General features: G+C 36.0%; 1 protein-coding gene across 1 annotated transcript in view; it reads right to left on the bottom strand.

Moving 5' to 3' along the window:
- Positions 1 to 24,853, bottom strand: part of LOC118914484 (solute carrier organic anion transporter family member 1B3) — a 51,838-nt gene that overhangs the window by 4,892 nt on the left and 22,093 nt on the right. Inside the window, exons 5-14 of the mRNA XM_036889445.2 lie at positions 24,040 to 24,158; positions 22,799 to 22,945; positions 22,502 to 22,600; positions 16,404 to 16,646; positions 13,206 to 13,370; positions 11,690 to 11,885; positions 8,660 to 8,825; positions 6,251 to 6,435; positions 3,511 to 3,575; positions 744 to 861 (exon numbers count right to left, since the gene is read on the bottom strand). Of these exons, the coding sequence (XP_036745340.2) occupies positions 744 to 861; positions 3,511 to 3,575; positions 6,251 to 6,435; positions 8,660 to 8,825; positions 11,690 to 11,885; positions 13,206 to 13,370; positions 16,404 to 16,646; positions 22,502 to 22,600; positions 22,799 to 22,945; positions 24,040 to 24,158 (1,503 nt within the window). The remainder of the gene's footprint in view (positions 1 to 743; positions 862 to 3,510; positions 3,576 to 6,250; positions 6,436 to 8,659; positions 8,826 to 11,689; positions 11,886 to 13,205; positions 13,371 to 16,403; positions 16,647 to 22,501; positions 22,601 to 22,798; positions 22,946 to 24,039; positions 24,159 to 24,853) is intronic.

Genomic DNA, 24,853 nt, shown 5'->3' with positions numbered 1-24,853 from the left:
AATTCTTTTTCCAATTTAACTTCTGCCTTCGAAATTGGCTTATGCTAAACTTTGTGATGCAGAGTTTTAAAAATATTTCATTTTTTTCTACTGTGGTTTTAGGCATTTGGGTCATACTTAGAAACAAATTCCTGCTTCCTAGGTAATTAGAAGAACTGCTGCCACAATTTCTTGTAATACTTGTAGTTTTATATTTTAAATTTATATATTTAAACTGCAATTGATTTTTTATTTAAGGTCAAGGTACTATTAGCAACTATTTTTTTTTAAATGGCCATCCAATTGTTTCCCTATGAACAGAAGAGTATAGAAACATTTTTTCCTTTTTTTTCCTATGACCAGACCTATGACCTATGACCAGAGCTGAGGTTGGTCATTCTGTATCTTCCTAAAGAAGTTAGAGGTCATTGAATACACGGATTTTGTTTTGTTTTAGTATTAGAAAAGCTTTGGGAAGCAAATTCCAAATCTATTATTATTAGCTATATGATTTTAAACAAGTTACTCTTTGAATCTTCTTTTCTTCATAGTTAAGGGAAAAGGAGAAAAATCCACCTTCTACAGTTTCTATGAGTTTTAAAATGAGATACCAGGTTGCCTGATACAGCACTGAATACAAAGTTCATTAAGTGGTGGCTATAATTATTAATATTGTTACTATACTGAAAATGACATATCATCTTTTAGGAATAAATACAGTCAAAAGACAAATCAATTAATAAATTATATTTATGACAACTTACCCATATAATGTGGAATTATATATCCTACATGACCCTTGCTTCCCAGAGCTGGTGATGGACCACTTTATACATGCTCTGTCAATCAGAGCTCCAAAATATATAGGAGCCAGAATTCCTCCTGCAAAATGAGATGTGAAGCTGTCAATCCAACAAACATGTTTCAAATGTAACTGGGTGACATTTCATATTGATACATTTTGGATGACATAAAAATTGAACATTTTGGAGGATTCTCCCATTATTTTGGCTTAAATCTACTCAAGAACCAAGTTTGTTAGGAATCTCAAAAGGCTCAAGCCATGTAAAACAGCATAGACATCTTTGATCTATCTCACTTTGCCAACATACATAGGGAAGAAAGGACATTGTACACTCTATTCTTCTTATAATGCCAGTTGACTTAAACCTGACTGGTAAGAAGGAGAATGCTGTCAGTAAAACAAGGGAATTATGTTGGTTCATACATAATTCTTCTTGGACAAGGAGAGCTGGAAGAGTGTGAATAGAATTATAACTTCACAGGGAAAGAAAAAGCTCGCAGCTCAGCTGCTGCAAAGGCAGGAGATTATTCAACTCTATTTTTAAGAAAGTTAAAAGGTGAGACCAATATTAGGACTTCTTCTCCAGCTTCACGTAATGCTGGCTTCCAGCAGGTTGTCCTTTTTTGGCTCAGAGCTCCACTTCCCCCTTTTTGGTGTCGTTGGAGCCCATAAACCTGCATTTTCTTCCCATTGATTTGTATGCATTTTTACCATCTCTTGAAGCAGCCTGGGTTGTCCACATTAGGGCCCGTGGTGTTGAATTTTTTGTGAATGTTCTGATGACAGTGATGCCAAGCTCTCCAGTGGTCTGTGCTTAACCCGATTTTTATTTGTAGTGTATGATTTTGCAGAACATAAGGCTTTTTTAGGAACACATTTGTTGTCTCAAAGCAGAAGTGCCCATCTGCTCTTATCAGTATTTCCACAAATCTGAGACTGGCTCCTAGTTCTAAGCATTGGAGATTTGACCAGAATTTTAGGGACATGCTAGTAGAGATCTATCTTTCATATGGCAGAACTGAAGCAGTCATGATTTTACTTTATTCTTTTTTGTATTTTGACAAAAGGTTTTCAAATTTAATTTTGTTACATAAAAAATGGTAGTGATTCATATCTCACAATCTTACTGATTTCATTTACATTTTAATCAGTCTCAGTTTTCTGAGAGTGAGAAATCTTAGAATGACAAGGGACTGGTGTCTGAGGCCAATAGATCTGAGGAACACTGGTACTGAGGAAATGGGTGAGAAGTTATAGATTTCCACAAATCATAGCCACCCTTTGAAAAATTAAAGATATATGCCAATAATTTATTTTCCTCATAGAATGCCACTGGTTTGATCAAACTTAATGAATTAAATATAGGTAGCAAACTTGGTCTTTTATCATTATTGGAATTTTAAAACTTCTAATAACCTATTTTCCAAATACCATTTTCCACAATTTACACATATATTATATTCAAGACAATTGTTTGTGAATCAGAAGTTTGGCATTCCATATGCGTTTTGCCCATAGAAGAGTTAGGTTTCATTGTGCCATATATTGGACATATCAAAACAAGGGGTTCACAATTAGGATGGCAAAATTCCTTTTTTTTCCTATTTTATGTTGCTAGAAGAATTCCCTCTATTCTCAGTCTCAGGAATACTAACTCCCCAGATTCCATTTCCATCTGCTGACTTGTGGCCTAGGTTCTAGGAGAGAGGCATCCCCATTGCACCCGGTGGTAGGAACTCTCAGGATGGGCAGAGAGGTGAGACTAGGGAAGCACAAAGAATGCTGAGAAGTGAACTGTAATGGAATCCTATGGCACCCCACCTTCGCCTTCTCACCCACGCCCTTTGTATTGACTCTTTTGACCTTTGAGGATCCATGGCCTTCTCTCCAAATATGCTTCTTGGACAACTTCCCCATTGAAATTTGGCCTTAGAGTTATGCTTTCTTTCTTTTATTTGCAAGGGCCCCAGGGATTAACCCCTCCTACATCCTTTCCCTTCCGCCATCAGTGGCTGCCATCATGATCCATCTTCTGCCTTAAGCCCTGGATGAATGAAGCCTGTTTCCTACTTTCCAGGAACAAGCAAATTCTGTGAATAGGTCTTACCAAGGGGTATACACAGGAGTTAGGTTAGAAGGTGTTAAGCTAACAAGAATCTGTGTGATATAAATGGCACATGGCAACAAAAGATAAAGGATGATTGCCTAAATCTGTACTAATTTCATTTGAATATTTAGAAATAGGACTTCTGGGCTTGACAGTCTACTGGGGTAAGCTTTCCCAGCTTCAGAGAACGAGGCAGCGGGAAGCAGGGAAGTGAAAGTCTCCTTTTGTTCTGTACAGTCTCAGCCCGAGCAGATGCCCGGGTTCCCAAGCTGTTATCCACCCAGGGAGGCCCTCCACTCTGCCTGTGGAAAGAAATATTCCTAAACCTGAAAGTAGAATAACTTTGGAGACTACCCATCTTTGTGTTAGAAAAGCGTAAAACAAATATGGTTGATTCCTTTTTCTAGATAAAGGTTAACTTTAACTAGAATTAACTATCAAGTTCTCTTTTAAGTCATTTGGCTTCCTTGTCTGTTTTCATTTTACTGCAAAGGTAGAAATGGCTTTTACTTATATCTTTTTTTCCACTTTCTTATAATTGGAAATTAATTACATTCAATTTTTGAGGTTCGACATGAGCTTCTATATCTTGAATTTATAATCTACGTATTTATCATACCTAGTGTTCGTATAGTTAGTGAATGGAAACCCACCGCAAGTGATTTTAGCTCAGGTTGAACATTTCTGAAATAAGATAAAGGCAAAGAAACATTAAACATCTCTAAAATACCAAGCTGAGTTCAATATTAAAACATTTCCCAGTGTGTTAGTCTTCATGATCAAACGAAAACCCTCAAGTGAGTAACTGACATAAATGTTAGGTTATGCTTTCAGTTGTTTAAAAGCAAACACCTGAATGGTAATAATAATTATTGTTCCTTTATTTATTCAATGCGTTATGATTTCAAGATGGTTTAACAAACATTTTCACATTTGATCTTTATGAAACCCTATTAGATGGTAGTTGGAGAAGACCTTATTATGTCTATGAAGAAACTGATGTCATCGTCCTATTCAGTTGACACAGGCTTTATGATAGAACAGAGATTTGTATCTAGGTCTTGGCCTGAGAAGAACTCTTTACTATCTTATTTCTGTCATTGCTCTTAACAGAAAAGCTAACTAATGTGATTGATGAACTACAAATATTTTTGACCAGAAGAGTCAAAAAAGTTATCTTTATTCTAGTGTCTAAGTGCATTTAAATGTGACTTAAATGGTAGCTAGCAAATTTGTATCTTCTCTTAGAAATTGACTCACTCTTGCATTTACCGAGTTGTATCCACAATTTCTTTTTTCTGTGTTCGCTGAGCTGTTGGCGCTATCATCCCATGATAACCTGGTGCATATCAAGTGAAATGAATTATCCAGCAGCAGAGGCAGGGTGGGAAGAGGTGACTGAGGCTCAAAACCCTCACTTTCACTGAAATATGGAATTAACTGATACATTAAGGGCCTTTTTTTTCTTTTGAGCCTTTGAATGACTATTTGTTCATAGAGATAAGTAAATTTAATCATTGAACAAACATTGGCTAAGTGCCTCCTACGAGATGCCAAACTAGCTCTTGTTCTTAGGAAGAAAGAGATAAAGCACATTTCATATCGACTAAGTGACTTATGGAAGTCATTTCACCCCTCTTAGCCTCAGGTTCCTTCTCTCTGGACCCCAGGGCCCTTACCCCCATGTGAGTTAGTACATCTTTTGATCACAATCAGTCTCGTACTCCTTTTGCAGAACTCAAACCCTTCCGTTGTGTCCCCTGGAACTCACTGTCAGTTACCAGGAAAATCCTCATATTCTACCTTATTAAAAATCCCTTCACTTTCTTGTTCTAACCATGCTGCCCCTGAAAGCTGTTTTTCCATTCAACTCTCAAGGCAAATGGTAATGTTGATCTTAGCCACTTGCTTAATAACATAAAACATAGATGTCATCAATGATGGAGCAATGATTTCTAAAACCCTCTTTTTCTTCATGAAAGCTTTTAAATTAAGTGAAGACTTGAGATGCAAGCTAATATGGAGTTTTAAGATAATTTCTTATAAGTTAATAAATCTGTAATTTGGTTAATATAGAAGACAATACTTTATATTTAAAGGTGAAGCAGTATCTGTGGAATAAGTTACTATAAATAGTTTGACATGATTTGGGGTCAGAGCAGACTATAACCAATTGTCAACTCAGTTTACAGGTCTATACTCATTTTAATAAAAGTTAATACATTTACTTTCTTTCCCTTCCATGTCATGCTGTGGTCAAGTACCTAGATATCAGAAGAATAATTAGATGTTAATCCAGGATACCATACTTATACATGTATATTTTTAAGACGTGCATGCAAGTATTTGTATGTTTTCAGTTTTACATAACTGAATGATTAACTTCACCAATAGGGGCTCATAGTATCTGCTCCCTTCCAACCTTATTTTATGCCATATCTCTTTCAGTATGTTCATACCAACAGGGTTCATTTGACCTCACACAGAAGAGCTCTTCCCTGCCTTGAAGTATTGGCATCTGGAACCTTTCCTTATAAAGTTCTTCATTTGTCTAACTTATTCCCTAGACCTTTAGAGTAAATGTCACCTTTTTTTGAGTAGTATTCTCTGAGTTCTCTTCTTCACAGTTTCAAAACTCAATCCTAAATTAGGTTCCCTTTTTAGTCCCTTTAATGTCATTTTTTTCCCTTATTAGCACTAATGCCAATTTAAATTATATGTTTATTTTTAAACTGATTTGTCTGATGTCAATTTTTCCTGTCATATCCTAGACTGTATGAAAACAGGTACATTATCTGTTTTATTCATCATGGAACATTCTTCATCAAGCTATCTAAATATTTGTCTAATGAGTGAAAAAAGGAATGAACTCTGTTCATATATTATTTTCTTGGCTATAAGAGTATTTGAGAAACTTGGTCAAAAGCCATTTGGAGAGTAAATTAAAAGATTGGACTATCATAGACTGTTTGTATTTACAGTCTAGCTCCCAAATGTTTTCTTTCAATGAAATCAGTAGGTGATTTACTCTAACACTGTAAGAATAAAGGGTGTAAGGCATATCAAAATTAGAGGTTCTTTTATGATTGAGGCAATTGTCCATCAGTCTGGATCTTAAAAATCTTAGTAAGAAGAGAAAGTATGGAATATAGATTTTGTAATGGAAGAATTAGAAGCAAATTATTATTAATTATGGCATTGGAATATCACAATAATCCTAAGAAAATGCTTTCTTAGATAATCAAAATGTAACAAAATATGAATTTGGGTTCCAAGTTTACTGTGGAAAAATATGTACATTGTAAGGTGTCTTTGTAGTATAATATACATAAAAGTGCTTTAAAAAAAGTTATACTCACTTAAAAACCAGCATGATATTTGAGGTACCTCCCAATGAAGAGGAAAAAAGAGACAAGATTTGTACCACTAAATAAATATAAAATTTTCTTGCACATTGATCATCCCTTGGACATTCACCCAAATTTGCCGAGTTACTTGTGTTCTGGAAACTGGTTGCTTCCACACAACTACAGTTATAAAACACCTAAAAGATAATTTTTGAGATATTACAGAATATATTTGCAGAATACGACTGGGCTATAAATATATTCCATTATATTTAAAGACATCTCATTCACATATGCTAAAATATTTACAGTTTTTAAAGAGTACATTCTAAAAACACAGTAGCTTAATAGTTGAAGGAAAAAATAGTTTTCTGGAATCCTTTCTGGACAAGAAATGTAATTCTCTATTAACATTTAGTTCATCCTTAATTCAGAGATTAGGAAAGAAGAGAAGAAATTAATGTCTGAAACTGTACATAATTTTCTCATGAATTTAAATTCTTTTACGTCTTTCTCTTCCACTCACTTTTGCTTTCTATAACACACCTACTGATTCTCTTTAACAATCTCTAAGAATCCGGGACAATCCCTGGGGAGGGATTATCCAGGCAATTCAGAAAATATAGTAGTTTGGGAGGGACTAAATCAGGAACTAGAGTTACCGGCTGGACTGGGGCTGGGTCCAGGGGGAACGGAATCAGGGAGGGAATGCTGGAATTCTAATTTGGCTGCAAACCCAACATCCACAGCATAATGGCAGATAACAGGATAGATGATGTTATTTCCAGAGAGGGTCAACACACAAGACTACTCTAGTGGTCAGAACACAGGGGGAAAAATTTAGCAATAAATGATTTTAGAGATTTCATTTGGCAGGCATTTTATTTTAATAAATTCTGTTCTGAGTCTAGGGTAAACTAAGATTTAAGGGAAGTTGGAACTTATTAGTGCTATATAGTAAATACTGAAGGAGGAACTGAGGAAGAATTTGGATCTATATTATCTGAGAGCCAAGCTTTACTTTTTCACTTGGAAAAATATGGCATCCTTTATGGAGCAAGTCTATTGGCCAATAAAACTAAACTTAAGTACAAAGAATATTATTTTTAGTGATTAAGAAGGGATGGTTTATTACTAAGGATTTGGTAAAAGAATTCCCCAGTAGCTCCCAATTGGTATAGTCATTGCCATTATGAAGATGGGGTCTCAAAAGTAAGCAGATATCTGTTTAGGATTCTAATATTATGTCTCTTCCAGATTTTCACTAATGGGCAAAGGTCCTTGATGGATTAAGTGGGGCATTCTCAGTGAAAGGTACTGTAGCCATGAATATGAGATGTAGGCTTTTAAGTATAGCTGGAAGGCCACATTTGCGCAAATTTATGGCCCAGCCTCAAGCAATGTAGGTGATTTATTCTTCAAAGTTCTCAGTGTCCTTCAATAATATAATTAGTAGGCCTACAGGGAAGGAAATGAGGGAAAAGGTCTGAAAATCAAAGACAGAAGGGTGTAGTAAAGAGCAATGATCATAGCTGATTATCCTGCTAATATTTATGGGAGGGAAAAGTCCAGGAAATGGATGCCCGGACTTCAGTGAGATATTCAGTGGGTTGGAGGTGGGGTAGGTAACACCATACCTGATCTCCAGCTATTATAAATTACCCAGTGTAAGAAATAAAAAGGACAAGGAAAGGAGGACGAAGCGGAAAGAGAAAAGAGGAGAAGAGAAGGCAGGGAGGGGAGGAAGGGGTTGGGGGGACCCATAGTTCGTATGGAAGGGAACCTTCCGAGTGAAGAAGGAAATGGCATTTCTGTGGGTGATGTTAGCAGGTAACTGAGTAGAAGTGGGTAGGAGAAGTGGCTGCTTTGAGGAAATCAAAATGGAAACCAAGAATTGGACAATCAAGTGAGTAAGCAGCCTTGATTAATTTCTTGGGAAGTCAAAGTGTATGAGCCTAGAGATAAACTCAACAGAATCTATATGCAAAATTGTACATAAATTGTTTTCCTGAAAAGGCAGGTAGTGTTAACGAGGGGTTGGCCTGACCTTCTCCTAGAGTCTGAAGGGTAAAGTACCTCCAGCCTAATGGAAATCATATCCTTTAATCAAATGAGGTGCTTCCTAGAAATCCTAAGTGCATTAAATTCCAAAAGGTCATATTCTTATAAACTCAAGGGAAAAAGCAGGAGTAGTTGCAAATGAGAATTCAAGCATTAGGAAAACCTGTTTTTGTCTCAAGCAGGATTTTATATGAAAGTCTCTTTATACAATGTCACAGCCATCATAATGATAGACAATACTCAGAGTCTTTTCCTTTTATCTTTTTCTTGGAAACCTTAGCTATAGAAACATTTGACAAGTAATTAAATCTGTGATTTTGATTAAGGAGAGGAAGTTCGAAAGTAAAAATTCATACTCACTATAGGCTTTTTACTGACATTTGAAGATTTGCATCCTGCTAGACAAGGTGATACGTAAGTTATTCCATTGTCCCCACAGATGGGTTCCCATTGAGTTTCATCACAATTACAGTCTGAGTTGCAATAAGAAAGTGGTACATTTACATGAGATGCCACTGGATTATTTCTGGAAATATGATAGACATATATCAAAAAGAGAGCAAGAGAGTGAGAAATAAGAACAAGGAAAGGAGGAGGGCGGGGGGAAGAGAAGAGAAAAGAGGAGAAGAGAGGGAAGGGAGACAAGGGGAGGCGAGGGGAAGGAAGGGCGGTGGAGAAATAAGAGCAAGCATTGCCCTTCAATTAGATACAGAAATTTGATGACTGATGAGTCAAAGTGGCACCTTTTCCTCTTCATGCCCATTAACTCTTCACCCTGCATCTGTACCCAGACATGATTTACAACCTAGGGAAAGTAAAATGTAAGAAAGAAACCAAAGAGTATAGGTAAGACTTCGATAAGAGGTCTTTGTGGTTCTATCAAGGAATTACTGATGAAATTTTTCTGAGACTCAGTTTCTCTTCAGTAAGGTAATGAATAGCATTAGACTAAGTTATTTCCTGTTCACTGTGAAGTTCCATGAATCTCTCTCTGAGTGTTATTTAACTAGTTTGAATTTTTAAATCTATATTTTAATTACATAAGAAAAGAATTTGATGTGGCCAAAGCAGAAGCCCTAGGAATAAATTTTTAAAAATCAGGAAGAATAGAACCAGTTGAGAAAGACTAGAAAAACTCCATATACTTTTAAAATGAAACTAAAACATACTTTATAACAATTTACTGTAAAACATGGTTATAAATGTAAAATATAACTTATAACATGGCTAAAATTACAAAATGGATGATTTATATGGCTAATTTTCTGCTTATAGATTTTTAAATTATTCTTTTGGTTTTGATAAAAAATATTGCTAATGATTAGGATAAAGTAACTTTGAATAAAAATGTAAATTACATGAAGAAAGAAAAAACTAGATTCAGAAATTTTATTATCAATAATTTTACTAAAAGTCATCTAATACCTAATTCCACTTGGGGACAGATGATGAGGAGTGGTTAAACATGATTAACTACCCTGTCCAGACATTGCAATGAGATCGTCTGTGTTCACATTAATTCTCCCACTTCACAGCAATGTGACTTTTTCTAAAATCAGTTTAGCCATTCGTAAGTCACACGTAATAACATCAACCTCATAGAAATTTGGAAGGAAAAAATTAATTGAGCAGTTCTCATGCTTTTTTGGTTTCTATAGTCCTTTCCATTCATAAGAAGTATTGAGGATCCCAGAGGTATTTGTTCCAATTGGTCATTTCTATTGGTATATACTCCATTAATAATTAGAACTAAGAAAATTTTAAGACATAAGAATACACAAGAACACATATCATCAGGCTTCAGGTTGATGTTATCACACTTCTTGTAGCCTTAGACAAAATCATGAGAAAATGAGAATGAAAAAAGGCAGATAATTATTGTAAAAATAGATAAGAATGTGTTGACTCTCTGATAAGGTCTCACAGATCTATATAAGCCCTTAGACCATAATCTGACTTCTGCACTAATTCATTCTCTAAAAACTTTATGAATGTTGAATACATTGATTCTGTCCTTTGCTGTCACTAAACATGAGGACATTGATGTATCCTATAAATCTTCTTGACCTTTATGGAGATTCTCAGTAAAATTTTTCTGAATGAAAAAGTCCTGCAGAACTCTAGCTGCCTCCTTTTGAACAGATGGCACAGTTACTGTACTTGTTTTCAGGGAACTGGTGTCAGGCAAAAGCTTGTCCTGCAGACCAGTGAGCCCTTGGCATTAATGATGTGAGGTAGTGTCAGTCTGGAGTCATTGTGTGACTTCAAACAAGGCACAAGAAGAGACCATAAGAGGGCTGGGCTGCATAATCTCTAAGGTGCTTTTATCTCTATAGTTCAATGTTCTAGGGATTCTGCATTTTGAGTTATCAGAGTGGGTGATGGTGGATAGGAATATGCAGCAATCAGGATTAGGAGGAAGTGGGGAGATAATTTAAAACTAGATTAGCAAGCCTCCAAGAATATCATAACCTTTAAGTAAGGAACAGATAGGGGAGATTTGACAAGTTGAAATTGATACCTCATAGTTTTTGGAGTCTAAAAGCTCAGAGCCAAAATAAGAAGCACGAAGAAGCAGGGTTACTGAACTGTGATCCCAGGACCTTTGTTGCTCGCATGTGAACCTTCCTAAACTTAAGGAAGCTTAAGTGAATGAGCTTGTTGATTATATTCAGGAGATAAGAAATCTGCACAGGACTCCTGCCCTTGATTGAGGGTAGAGATCATAGGACTAGTAATACTTCACATACTTGATAATAATTAAAAGAAAAGGTTTTCCAGTCCCTATTATGCAATTATATACAGGATATTTATCAATTCTACTGCTAATGAAGACAATATCAGAAGAAATACTAGTAGCTTGCAGGAAAGGAGAATTCAGCGAGGGAGGTTTTCTATAAAGATAGTTGTGAAACATCAAAATTATCTATAGATGAATATTGTTCAGTTACTTTTAGAAAATGTCATTTATATCCCTCTCATGATCAATCCAAGATTGCAGTGGTTAAGACTATGAGTTTTGGAGTCAATAATCCTAAAGTGCAGTCAGTACTAAGAATCAAAAGACTCTTAATATTGCTAGCCATGTAATTTGGGTCTCTGTCTAAGCCTTGCTTTCCCTATCTGTAAGGGGATAAAAGTAACCATCACTCCTTGTAAGCACCCCATGCATGATAACTATTATTACAACCTATGTAGCTTTTCTTTAAGGAAGGAAGAAAAGGAAAGCTTTCTGAGATTATAAGAAATGGGCATTTTAAGAATTTGCAAATTGAAATTTCTCTCAATTAAAAGAAAGTTTAGTTAAAATTGCTATCTTCACGGTTTTCCTCAGTCTTTTACATTGGATCTTTATATACTGTGCAATTGATAATATTGATAAATACGCACCCATCATAGGTCAAGGTTAGGCCAGCAACTGATTTGTTTTCACAGATAAGTGCAAAATTTAATAGGTTAAACAAGAAGCTCAACACATTGACGAGTAATGAAAATTTGGCAATTCCAAGCAAGCTAAGTTTGAATTTTCTAATGATGTATCCTCCTATAAACAGTCCAGCTGCAATAGTTGGTATGGTTATGATTCCTAAAAAAAAAGAAGACAAAAAAGTCTAATTATATAAATATGATTTATGCTGAAGTATTTTTCCATATATGAAACACAGTGTATATCAACCAGATTCTTTCAATCTTTTACTTCTTCAGTAGAAGGCTGGCAGGCCAGGAGGGAGGGGACCAGTGTTCTATATGAGAGACAAAATAATTTCTTCCTCTCAGTGCTTAGGGTTTGGGTCCCCCAGAAGCAAAAGTCAGTGACTGAGAATAATTGCATGCCTGAACAGATGGTTTCTATGGGTGTTTTTTCCTGGAAAACAGCAACACAATGTTATCTTCCTGCCTATGAGAATTTCATCCTGACCATCTAAAAACCCTTTACATCTCCTCAAAATAAAGAGCTCCAATCCTTAAAAACTCACTCCAAATTTACCCAGTACTTTAGAATTAAACACTAGAATTAATATCTCTTAATACTCATCCAAACACACATATACCCTGAGATGATAAATAAATCGAAATATGATATTTAAAATGACTGATCCTTTACAACTTTTCCATTTCATTGTCCTGCAAAAGTTATTAAAATGAAGACCCCCCCTAACAAAAACCTTATTGGGAGCCAAACTTAACTTTTACAGTTTGAGGTTTTAAGTTCAATAAGAGCATCATACATAACTATTTTCTTATTTACTTATGACTTACATACCACTTGCTAAATTCAGTTTAATTTGTCAAATATTTGTTGAGTTTCTACACTGTCCTGGGCCCTGTAGTGAGTAATATACTGCTCTTAAGAATTTTATGTTATACTAGGATGGGGGAAGATTATTATATGAAAAACCTTTCCTTCATAAGTAAGTCTCAATATGTCATTGGAAATAGATATTGTAGCAAAACTCTCTAAAATATGATATTTTCTCTGAATTATGCAGACATAATTGATAGCTTATGCTGATTTTTCTTTTTGGAAATGTCAATATCCTATTTTTTGTAAGTATCTGGGTCTTCATTCAAAGTCCATAAATTATGGAATTATGATGATTATATTACAAAAGGATTTCTCTCAGGAGCTCAGCACTAATTATAAGATCCAATTATGCAGTTGTCCTATCTAAATGTTCCATTCACACTCGACTTTTCCTTCAGAAATTCATCTAAAAAATAACATGAGATGCAACTTTAAATACAGAACAATATCACAAGATTGACAAATTTGCTAAGAGGTACAAAAGAGTCAATGGAAATTATATTTACTAAATTATGAAATTGCCTTCACAACAAAATGTCACTTGGAACTCAATTACATGCTAGTATATCACTTATCAGGCAAATATAAATAATATCTTACCCAACAAAATGTTAGCCTCAGATGCTGAGCGACCATACTGTTGTTCTATGTATTTGAAGATATAAGTAAAGCCACCAATGAAGGTGCTGACTTGTAGCAATATTGAAAACACAAATATAACATATAGGGGATTGGTAAGGATACTTTTTATGGACTGGAGAAAACCTATTAAAAAATAAAAATAAAATATAATGCACTTAAAGATATGTCAATATTTTAAATTATAGAAGATTTTAAATTATGTAAATACATAACACAGGAAGTCAGAATACTCTGCAATCCTAGTGCTGATAATTTTAAAATATATTCTTTCAATTTTTTCCTTATGTATGTTTTTATTTAGCTAACTCATTTTATCCCCAAATGGGAGCATACATACATGCTGCTTTGCAACTTTGTTCTGTTGACTTCATGCACACTTTGCTCTACCATACAACTGCATAATCATGAGTTCATTTATTCATTCACTCAACAAATATTTGGTTTTCAATTGGGTACCAGGTAATATTCTAGGTGCTCAAGAAATAAAAGTGAATAAGAAATGCAAGATCTCTTATTTATTAGCACTTTATAATATAATTATCATATAAAATACAATAATTAAGTAGAAATTTACCTTAAAGTAGTATAATCCAAATCTCACAGAAATAAGGAGACTAAGGTTCAAATATCAAAAGATCAATTTTGTGCCAGGTCAAATCTCTTGTATACCTGGTATACTACTACAAAATACTACCTTGTCACATCTGGCAGTATTATAAATCACCTTTCTCAAGGTGCAAGGAGATGAAGAAAACGATGATGTTGTATCTCAAGTAACATTATGACAATAATAGTACAACAACCTGTGCCTACAAACAGGTGTGTAACAAATTTATGACTTCTGTCCATGGCAAAATTATGTGATCTGGGTCTGTAATCGCCATGTCAACCAGTTGTAATTTGAGTTAAAAGTGGAAGGGACTATTTAGAAAAACAGTAGGAAGTATCAGAATCTAGCAGGGCAAATAAGATATGCTCATTGAAAGATGGATGATATGGACTTGGAAAGATCTCACTCTATGGATCTCTGAAGTTTTCCATTAAATAGAGTGAGAACTGAGTTTTCTATCCAATGGCAACTAAGAAATATTGTTATCTGCTTATAATAAGAAAAAAGAGGGCAAAGTGTGTAGAAGGGAAAAAAGAAGAGGTTAAGGAAATTATAGCTGGCATAAATAACATTGAAAATTGTTAGGTCAAAATGCTAAATCTCTCTCCATGGGCCTCCACAGTCAGAAAGAACAGTTAGCCTGTGAGGCATTCTAAGTGAGTTTCACATTTCATCAAAAGAAATGAATGCCCAGGTTCTCCAAATCAGTGAATTTTTGAGGTTGGGAACTTGGATGTCATATAAACTGAACTTCCACATGATCATGATCCACTACATATCCTCAATAAGTGAATCAATAAACAACTCAAGTGACATTAAGGTGACTACCTCAGAAAGGAATTCACTCCATTTTTGGACAATTCTCACTGTTTACAAACTGTTTTGTAGTCAACTGAAATATTTCTTTCTTTCTGACCAATAGTCTTATTTCTACTCAAGAACGATAGGATAAATCCAATATTGTTTTTTCTGACTAAATGGTCTTAGTTGTTTCATCCATTCCTAATAGCACAAAGGTAAGGACCTCTTTACTATTCTGATTACTATTCTCCAAACACAGTTGATAAAATAGATGATGTTTGCCCTTGCCCTATTTTTACATCTTCATTATCCTCTCCACCCTTTTAGGGCACACAGTCAACCACGTTCCTCATGAATTCAGACAATCCCCTGCTTCTTAGGGATTTGACTGGTATCCTGGAAATGGTATAAACCAAATGAAAATTTCTTGGTATGCTATTTTTATTGAGCATATTACATTTCAAAAACTCAGTGATGTACTGGTGAATGTTTGACAACTGACTCTTGGGGAAACAAAGCCTGATTTGTCATAGTTTCTATTTTCCACAATAATAAACGGTGGTAAGTTCTCCCAACATAGCCAGTTTGAAGTCACTGGTACAGCTGAAAATTTAATAATCCTTTCATGAACCAATTCAAGCTCCAGCACAACATTCTTTTTGTATTAGAGTGATAGGGAGGAGAAAGTAACATTAAAATGAATGAACAAATGAACTGATGAGACGGAGAACTTGGGCTATATCTGAGAATCTTTAATGTCACTTGAACTTCAAGTTGAAGAAGTTGCCAAGGGTTTGGACACTGCTCTGCTTTGGCTTTTACTATGCTACCATTTCTGTGCAATCTGAAAACTGCAACGTTGAAACACCTCATTGTTTCAGCCCTCTTGCTCTGACTGCTTGCTGCTGGATCATTCTCTGGATTATTGCTCCTAAATTGTTCTCCATTAGCCATCATGGCTTATGCTTGAAAGAGAAGGCGCTGTCAAATGGTGGAGAATCCTTATTCATGTTACAGACTTGGATAATCTTTACTACTGTTGCTTCTACTGCATTGTTGAATATTTAGGTAAGCAAACTGTTTTCTATATAATTACTAAGAAAATAATCTTACTCTAATTACGTAGAAAGAAACCGTCTCTGACATCCTTCTTCTGATTGCACCTTTCCACCTAAGAATAGTTAAGTTGCGCAATTCATAGTCACGCATAATTCTCTAACTTTACCATATTTACTGAACTGCCATTGTCTATATTCTTCTTGGTGTGACCCATTAGATCGTAAATTCTTGGAAAACAGAGGCAATAGTCTATCACCAGGGCATAGTATGCAGTTTGGTAGTATTTTTGAATGAATGAATGAGTGAATGAATGAATGAATAAATTAAATATTAAAGTCCTTTTAACCCTAATAGTTTATACTACAGAATTTTGAAATGAATATATACTGAATATATACTCTTTGGTTTGTAAGTAACAGATATTTTTAGCCTTTTTCTGGTTTCTCCCTGCTAAACACAACAAACCTAACTCTCTTCAAAGAGGTGGTATGTGTTCAGAAAATACTTACTTGCTTTAGTGGTAATGCTAAAATAATGCTATCTAATTTACTAGCTTAGTAGCAGTGAAAAATAATGCAGCTAAACTGAGTGAATAAGAAAGCTAACTCTAGATTACATGGAATATTCACTAAATCCTTTCACTGGGGTTAACAGTTCCAAATTGCCTCTGAATGTGGCCTACTCACCAGTTAGATGTTCAGTAACATTTTGTCGCCAGTTGGTCAAATTAGCCACTTGATTTTTTTCCTTATTTGTTTTGAGTGCATGCATAGATACTGAAACTTTCCCTTCTTTCTGTGTTCTACCCTGACTTTTTGGCAGGAAAAAGAAAGGTGTGGAAGAAATAATGGACAATAGTCCAGCCACAAGGAAACTTATCCACCAAGCACCAACCCAACGGGAGTCCTTAGGAGTTATTCGGATACTGCCTAGAATAAAGAATTTGAAGACACCAGTCAAAAATCATTTTGAAATGCAACAAATTCTGCACAATAATGGTAATGACTGCTCTCTTCCATAAATGGGGGAAATAAACAATAATTCATCAATTCTGGGGTACTCTTTTTCCTAATTTTGCTGTTTCTGAAATCAGGGTAAGTCTAACATTTAATGATATCTCACAATTCCTACTGTCCAGGAATTCAGTCATGACATTGTCTTTGTCTCAGCCTGTGTGAACTTCATAGCTTTTCTGGTGACATGACTGGACAACTGATATCACTGAATATTTCAGGCTGCAAAGCACCTAAGGACCTCTTAAAAAATGCATATGAAACTTCATTATTGTGTGGAAACTTCTGAGCTCCACCTGCTAGGGTCAAGAAAGCACAAACAATGAAAAGTGCAGCAGTTAAGAGCCAAAAGTGGTTTTTTGTTTTGTTTTGTTTTTCCCTAAACTTGCATTTCCACTGCTTTTGACACTTTGACAGCACAGTCTTCACCAAGGAAGATATACACACAATGAAAATCGGAGTTTCAAAGGGACCCAGGAGAACTGAACTCTAAATTTTAGGGATAATTTAACCATTTTTATTTCAATTATATTTTCCTTTCAAGCATGAAGAATGATATATAAATGCTATATCTAAACAAGAAAGAGGAGGGATGGCACCAAGATGGTGACATAGGTTGTTCCTGATTCACTCCCCTTCGCAAGGAGAAGTGCTAACAACTATTCAAGAGCAAGACCCCCTGGGAGGGTCCTGCAGAACGAGGGTGAGGCTGAAGCACCCCTGTGCACCACAGAAACCAAGACGGACTGCATGAGAGGGGAAAGAGGTGCTCGGCCTTGACTGCACTGTCCCTCCCCCAGGCCAGCACGGCACCACTGCCAAGAGGTCTCCCCTAAGCCTCCAGGTCCTCCGGTGGACCAACCTGGTAGGGGGTAACCAGCTACCACCCCGACCCCCAGCACTGTGGGTCACTTTTCAGGAGTCCATTCTCTGATCTGGCACCACAAAGACCGCAGGAGAATCTGTGGGGCTCAACCACTGGGAATCACACTATGACAGAATAGAGGGGAGAGGTTTGCAATGACTAGCACACACATCTTGGCAGATCAAGTTCATCCCTATAAATGCCCAAGTAGTAATCCCAACTGGAGGCTTTGCTCATCTGTAGAACAAGTTGAGAGGGCACTGTGACTAGGGAACTTGGCAGGTACATGCACATCTGCCTGATTCAGATCCTCAAATGAAACATTCTGCTGGTCCTAGAGCCTGGTTTTCCCATGCCAGGCAAAGAGCTGAATCACAGCTCCAACCACTATGGAGAATGTGTGTGGCTCCATTTGATAGAAGGGCTGGCAACGACTTCTTGAAGCTGTGTGGCCCAGGTAGAGCTGGATGCCCCCAGCAAAAATTCAGTACAAGTCACAGAGCATACCCATGCTATGCACAGGCATGGGGATGAACTCATAGCCATGGATATGAATTCATTCTCAGCCCCTCCCAACCAAAGACACTCCTTAGAAAATCGAGGGTAGCCTGGAGCAGCACATCCTCTTCTTGCCCAGGCAAGTTGCTGAATGACAGCCCCACCCACTGTGGAGAGTGTCTTCCAGCCCCATCTGACAAAGAGGGCTGGCAATTCCTATAAGCTGTGCAGCCCAGCAGCCCTTGAGCTGAGTGGTGCACAGGCAGAGCTGATAGTGTTTAGAACAGATACAGTGGCTCTGCTGAATCAGAGAACTTGGGGTGCAGATCAGCTTGAGTTAAGACAACAAGAGCTTTACCAGCTTTAGAGCTGCTTCTCCCACTGTGCCCAAGTAGGGGACCTAATTCACAGCTCCACTCACTGCTGAATACAGCCTTTACTCTTTCCAACTAGGGAACCTAGCCAGAGCACACAGGAAGCTGCAGAACCCATTCAATGGCCCCACATACAGTGGCACTTAAACAAAGGCCACAGTCCATGGCTTCCTCCATCTACAGAGCAAACCTGGGTGTCTGACCTCAGTAGTGAATGCTGTGCACATTCTTTCAGGTCCCCAAACAGTGAGCATACCTGCCTTAGGTCCTGTCCTGCTGCCCTGCCAGGCCAGGGAGGCTAAATCACAGCCCCAACTACTGTAGTGCCTGCTCCCAACCAGACTCTGCCTGACTAGAGAATCCAGGCAATCACAGAGCCCATCCTGCAGCCTCACATGGGTAGGGAATCAAGGCTGCAGTCCTGTCCAACTGCTTTCAGCCAGTGGCACACCCCACTATCCCTGTCCTCAGAGCTTAGAGTTGCCTTGCCCCAAAATGGACCATAATAGCATGATCCATCTGCCCAAGGATATTACCAGCAGACAAATCCAGAAACATAAATTGAACTGATTGGTGAAGAACTGGCAGAAAAAGACAAATACTGTATGATCTTCCCTACATGTGGAATAAAAAAAACAAAAAACCCAAAACTCCTAAGAAAAGAGATCAGACTTGTAGTTACCAGAGGCAGAAGGCAGGGGGACAGGAATTGGAATTGGAGGAAGGTGGTCAAAAGGTAGAAACTTCCAGTTATAAGATAAGTAAGTACTAGCTAATGAACAGTATGATGAGTATAGCTAACACTGCTGTGTGATATACAGGGAAGTTGGGAAGATAGAAAATCCTACGAGTTCTCATCACAGAGAACAATTTTTTTCACTTTTTTTTCTTTTCTCTTTATTGCATCTATATAAGAAAATGGTTGTAACCTATTGTAATCATTTCAGAGTATGTAAAATACCTAGGAATAAACCTAACCAAGGAAGTGAAAGACCTATACCCTGAAAACTACAAGATACTCTTAAGAGAAATTAAAGAGGACACAAACAATGGAAATTCATCCCATGCTCTTGGCTAGGAAGAATTAATATTGTCAAAATGGCCATTCTGCCTAAAGCAATCTACAGATTCAATGCAACCCCTATCAAAATACCAACAGCATTCTTCAACAAACTGGAACAAATAGTTCTAAAATTCATATGGAACTAAAAAAAGACCCTGAATAGCCAAAGCAATCCTGAGAAGGAAGAATAAAGCAGGGGTGACCTCGCTTCCCAACTTCAAGCTCTACTACAAAGCCACAGTAATCAAGAAAATTTGGTACTGGCACAAGAACAGACCCACAAACCAGTGGAACAGAATAACGAGTCCAGATATTAACCCAAGCATATATGGTCAATTAATATATGATAAAGGAGTCATAGACATACAATGGGAAATGACAGCCTCTTCAACAGCTGGTGTTGGCAAAACTGGACAGCTGCAGGTAAGAGAATAAAATTGGATCATTGTCTAACCCCATATGCCAAAGTAAATTCGAAATGGATCAAAGAACTGAATGTAAGTCATGAAACCATAAAACGCTTGGAAAAAAACATAGGCAAAAATCTCTTGGACATAAACATGAGCAACTTCTTCATGAACTTATCTCACCAGGCAAGGGAAACAAAAGCAAAAATGAACAAGTGGGACTATATCAAGCTGAAAAGCTTCTGTACAGCAAAGGACACCATCAACAGAACAAAAAGGCATCCTACAGTATGGGAGAATACATTCATAAATGACATATCTGATAAAGGGTTGACATCCAAAATATATAAAGAGCTCATGCACCTCAACAAACAAAAAGTAAATAATCCAATTAAAAAATGGGCAGAGGATCTGAACAGACAGTTCTCCAAAGAAGAAATTCAGATGGCCAACAGGCACATGAAAAGATGCTCCACATCACTAATCATCAGAGAAGTGCAAATTAAAATCACAATGAGATATTGCCTCACACCAGTAAGGATTGCCGCCATCCAAAAGACAAACAACAAAAATGTTGGCAAAGATGTGGAGAAAGGGGAACCCTCCTACACTGCTGGTGAGAATGTAAATTAGTTCAACCATTGTGGAAAGAAGTATGGAGGTTCCTCAAAAAACTAAAAATAGAAACACCATTTGACCCAGGAATTCCACACCTATGAATTTACCCTAAGAAAGCAACAGCCCAGTTTGAAAAAGACATATGCACCCCTATGTTTATTGCAGCACTATTTACAATAGCCAAGATATGGAAGCAACCTAAGTGTCCATCAGTAGATGAATGAATAAAGAAGATGTGGTACATATACACAATGGAATATTACTCAGCCATAAGAAGAAAACAAATCCGACCATTTGCAGCAATATGGATAGAGCTAGAGGGTATTATGCTCAATGAAATAAGCCAGGCAGAAAAAGGCAAGTATCAAATGATTTCACTCATATGTGGAGTATAAGAACAAAGGAAAAACTGAAGGAACAAAACAGCAGCAGACTCACAGAACCCAAGAATGGACTAACAGTTACCAAAGGGAAAGGGACTGGGGAGGATTGGTGGGAAGGGATGGATAAGGGGAAAAAAGGGGGGCATTACTATTAGCAGACATAATGTAGGGGAGGCACGGGGAGGGCTGTACAACACAGAGATGACGAGTAGTGACTCTATTGCATCTTACTACACTGATGGAGAGTGACTGTAATGGGGTATGTGGTGGGGACTTGATAATGGGGGAGTCTAGTAAACATAATGTTGCTCATGTAATTGTAGATTAATGATACCACACACAAAAAAACCTAATAAGAAGAACTCAATCTTTTCTATCTCAATAAGAAGATAGATTCAATCTTCTGTATGGGAAGTACAATTTGAGGCCAAGTACTGTATGCCTTACGGGTGTTGCGGGTAGGTGATTCACCATCACTAATTCTTTATGGTTTAACCACCACACCTGACACTCTACTCACTTACGTTACCTGTTTGTCTCTTCTAGGCATTGGATTTGCCAAAGTGTACTTCATAATACATTTCCATCATTCTTATGACTGAAGAAGAGAAAATGTATTAAGATCTAAACATTCAGTGCTAGAAATGGAATCACCATGAATTCTAAAATATTGTGAGTGGTGATTTCTGATTAGAGAAGTGAAGTTACAAAACTGTCATCCTAAAGACTTTGACTATATCTGTGTAATTAGTGATAAAAAACAATAATGAACTTGGAGGTGACTGAGTAGAAATATATGGAATACAAACTTACTCAATTCACACACCAGAAATAGAAGATATAAAGCATCTCACGAGGTACTTGCTTTAGTTTTACATGATAAAATACTTTCTAGTTTATGATTTTTGTTGGTCTATGTGATGTCTACTCCATTTTGGAAATAAGTCCTTTGATCTCCTTGGATGTCTACTTAAGTCCTGGTAGGATAGAAAATCAAATTTATTTGTTCACAAACACTAATTATCTATTAATATGAAGGCAGATACCATTCTGTTATGTTCTGAAAGAGACGGCAGGTAAGGGCGTACACTTAACGGCTTACTGTGATAAGGGCTCCAATAAAGGGATGCTCTGGTGACTAATAGGGGCCCTTAACTCTGGGTCAGTGGGAGGTGGTAAAGTAGGGCTTTTCTGGAGGCACATTTTGGAAGACACGTTAAGAACTAAGCAAGCTAAAGAGAGAAAGGAAGTTTTCCAAGGATTAATGTAGGTAAGTAAAATTACAAGGCACGTTGAGAGACCTGCAATCCGTTTGCCATTAGTCTGGGTAAAGTCATCTCAAGCAAGTTTGTTGAAATCTTCCCATTTTATAGTTATTTGTAAAAGTCTGGTGTAGCTACGAGCTGAATTTTATTTTTATTTTGGTTATTACCACATTTCCTATTTGTACCTTTTCACAAATAGTCAACAAAGGACTATTGAAAGAGTGAACTCGAATATTTGGAAGAAGGCTGTCTTGTATTTGAAAAGCATTATCATGTTACCGTCTCTGACTATACTTACTTAGATCGACGTATCCAATATCCACATACAATTTAGCAGACAGAGATCCTAGTATAAAGCCAATGACTGGACCAATCATTGCTATTGCATGCAAAGAACCTGAAAATATTATAAAACAATTTTATCAGATGCCATGAATACATGACTCTTACTCAGTATGGTTTTTAAAGTGACATTACACAATACATTTCTCCAAATAATTTTTTAATAAATAAAAAAATGAATTTAGAAACACTATTATGTCAAGCATAGACCCAGGGAAAGCAGTCATAAAATCTAATATTTTCTATTCATTACCCATATAAAAAGATGACTGCCCTTCTTCAGCAAAATCATCAATGTAAGAAATCCCCAAAGGTGCTATGGGGGTTTCCCCAATTCCACGGAGCATGTTACCCATTAGGATATATATCCACATATATGACCCAGATTCCTTTTCACAACCTATGGAGATAAGATAGAGTTTTATTTTAAACCTTAATTTTAGCATTCCTATTAGAAACTAACTATTTCAACTCATAATTATTCCATTAAGATTTTTTTTGCTTTTTTTCTAATTATAGGTAATTCAGACATTATAAAATATGAAAATACAAAAAAGGCACAAAGAAAATAAGTAAAAGTTATCTGTAATCCTACCATATATAGAGAGTCACTTCTAGTGTTCATATATATCACCCCTATTTTTAGTTCACATAAAAATATACGTGATATTCATTAGGTACATTATATAATTAAATGTCCAGTTTTTATTGCAATCTACTTTTACATTTAACACCATAATATAACAATTTCCCCATGTTATTAAGATTTCTTTTTCAGTATTTTAATGACTGATTTAATGATTGCATAGTAGTGTGCTAAATAAAAATTTCATAATTTATTTAATTAATCTTTTTTACTCATAAAATATTTCTATTTTTTCATTCTATTAAACAGACATGGGAAAACTACAAATATATTTAAATCCTGTACATTCTTATTTCCTTACAATAAATCAATAAAGTGGAATTGCTCATTTAAACATATGTGCGTATTTTTTCTCTTTACTGTATAGAAAATTAACTTCCAAAAAGAGTTAGAAATATACTCCTAGCAATGCACAAAATGTGCATTTTTTTCTCTACACATTTCTTTTCAACTTTTTCCTATCTAATAGGTAGAAAAAAATCTTTAATTAGTGTTATAATATATAATTAGGACTTATGATTTGTGTAATAATAGTAAAAAACTTAAATTGATATAATGATTGGCATTTTCATAAAGATTAATTATATTTTTATATGCTTATGCCATTTCCCTCCTCATTTTAATTGCATATACTCTGATAATTTCCTACTGAAATATTCCTCTTTTCTTATTCCTTCTAAAAGTTCTCTCTATATAATATATAGTAAACTATGTTTTGTCTTATATATGCAAATGCAAATGTTTTTCCTGTTTGTTTTAATCAATTTTGCTAATGAATATCACAAGTTTTATAGATATAATTAAGTTGATGTGTTAGAATATTTATTAGTGACATTATCAATTCTTACCTTTTTCTGCTATGTCAGATGTTGTATTGAGTAACAAGTTTTGATTAATTGAACAAGTGGTTAAGCTTGATATTGAATTCTCTGATGGATCCATAAAACTTTCTTTAGAAAACCTGTAACTGTAAAACATTACTAGATTTAAAATTATGCTTATGTGCTGAATATTTTCAGTTTTCTCAGAAATACAGAGGACTTTTCTCCTTTATATGCACCATTCTCTTCTCCAAATTATCAGAATCCTCTGTCAATTTCTCAGCCTGTTTCCTCAGTATGGTTCCCGCAATCTGTTTACCATTATTTTGGGTAAAAAAAACCATATTGAGAAATTGGTTGAGGAAATTTTAGAAAAAGTGACGAGTATTTTAGAAGTGAAATGGGAGTGCTAAGAAGTATCATTCAATAGTGCCCAGGAGAAATGGATGATCACATTGCTATCATTCTAGGAGTGTTTATATTCTGATCAAGATATGAAATACTTTGGTTTCATGCTAAAAAAATCTTCCATATCTATACACCCCTTTGAATTACCTACAAAGGTGATCACAATCTAAATTTCTGGTAACATTTAATACATTTCAGAGCGGTATTTTTCAAATCAATCTACAATGTATACCAATAACCTGCCTGATTTTCGTTCACAGATAACATGCCCCCAGCCCCCAACACACACTCAGATGCCTGACTCTTCAAAACTTAGTTAAGAAATTTTGAATCCATTTCAACTTGATGAGGGAGAACCTAATAAGAACAACAGAGATAGAGTTAGAATAGGGACAAATACTGATGTCCAAAAATACTGAGGTACCCCATGAGC

Source organism: Manis pentadactyla, chromosome 14, assembly GCF_030020395.1.
Source record: "Manis pentadactyla isolate mManPen7 chromosome 14, mManPen7.hap1, whole genome shotgun sequence".
Classification (NCBI taxonomy): domain Eukaryota; kingdom Metazoa; phylum Chordata; class Mammalia; order Pholidota; family Manidae; genus Manis; species Manis pentadactyla.
The sequence above is the reverse complement of the archived record's forward strand: the minus strand, read 5'-3'. Positions and strand labels throughout refer to the sequence as shown.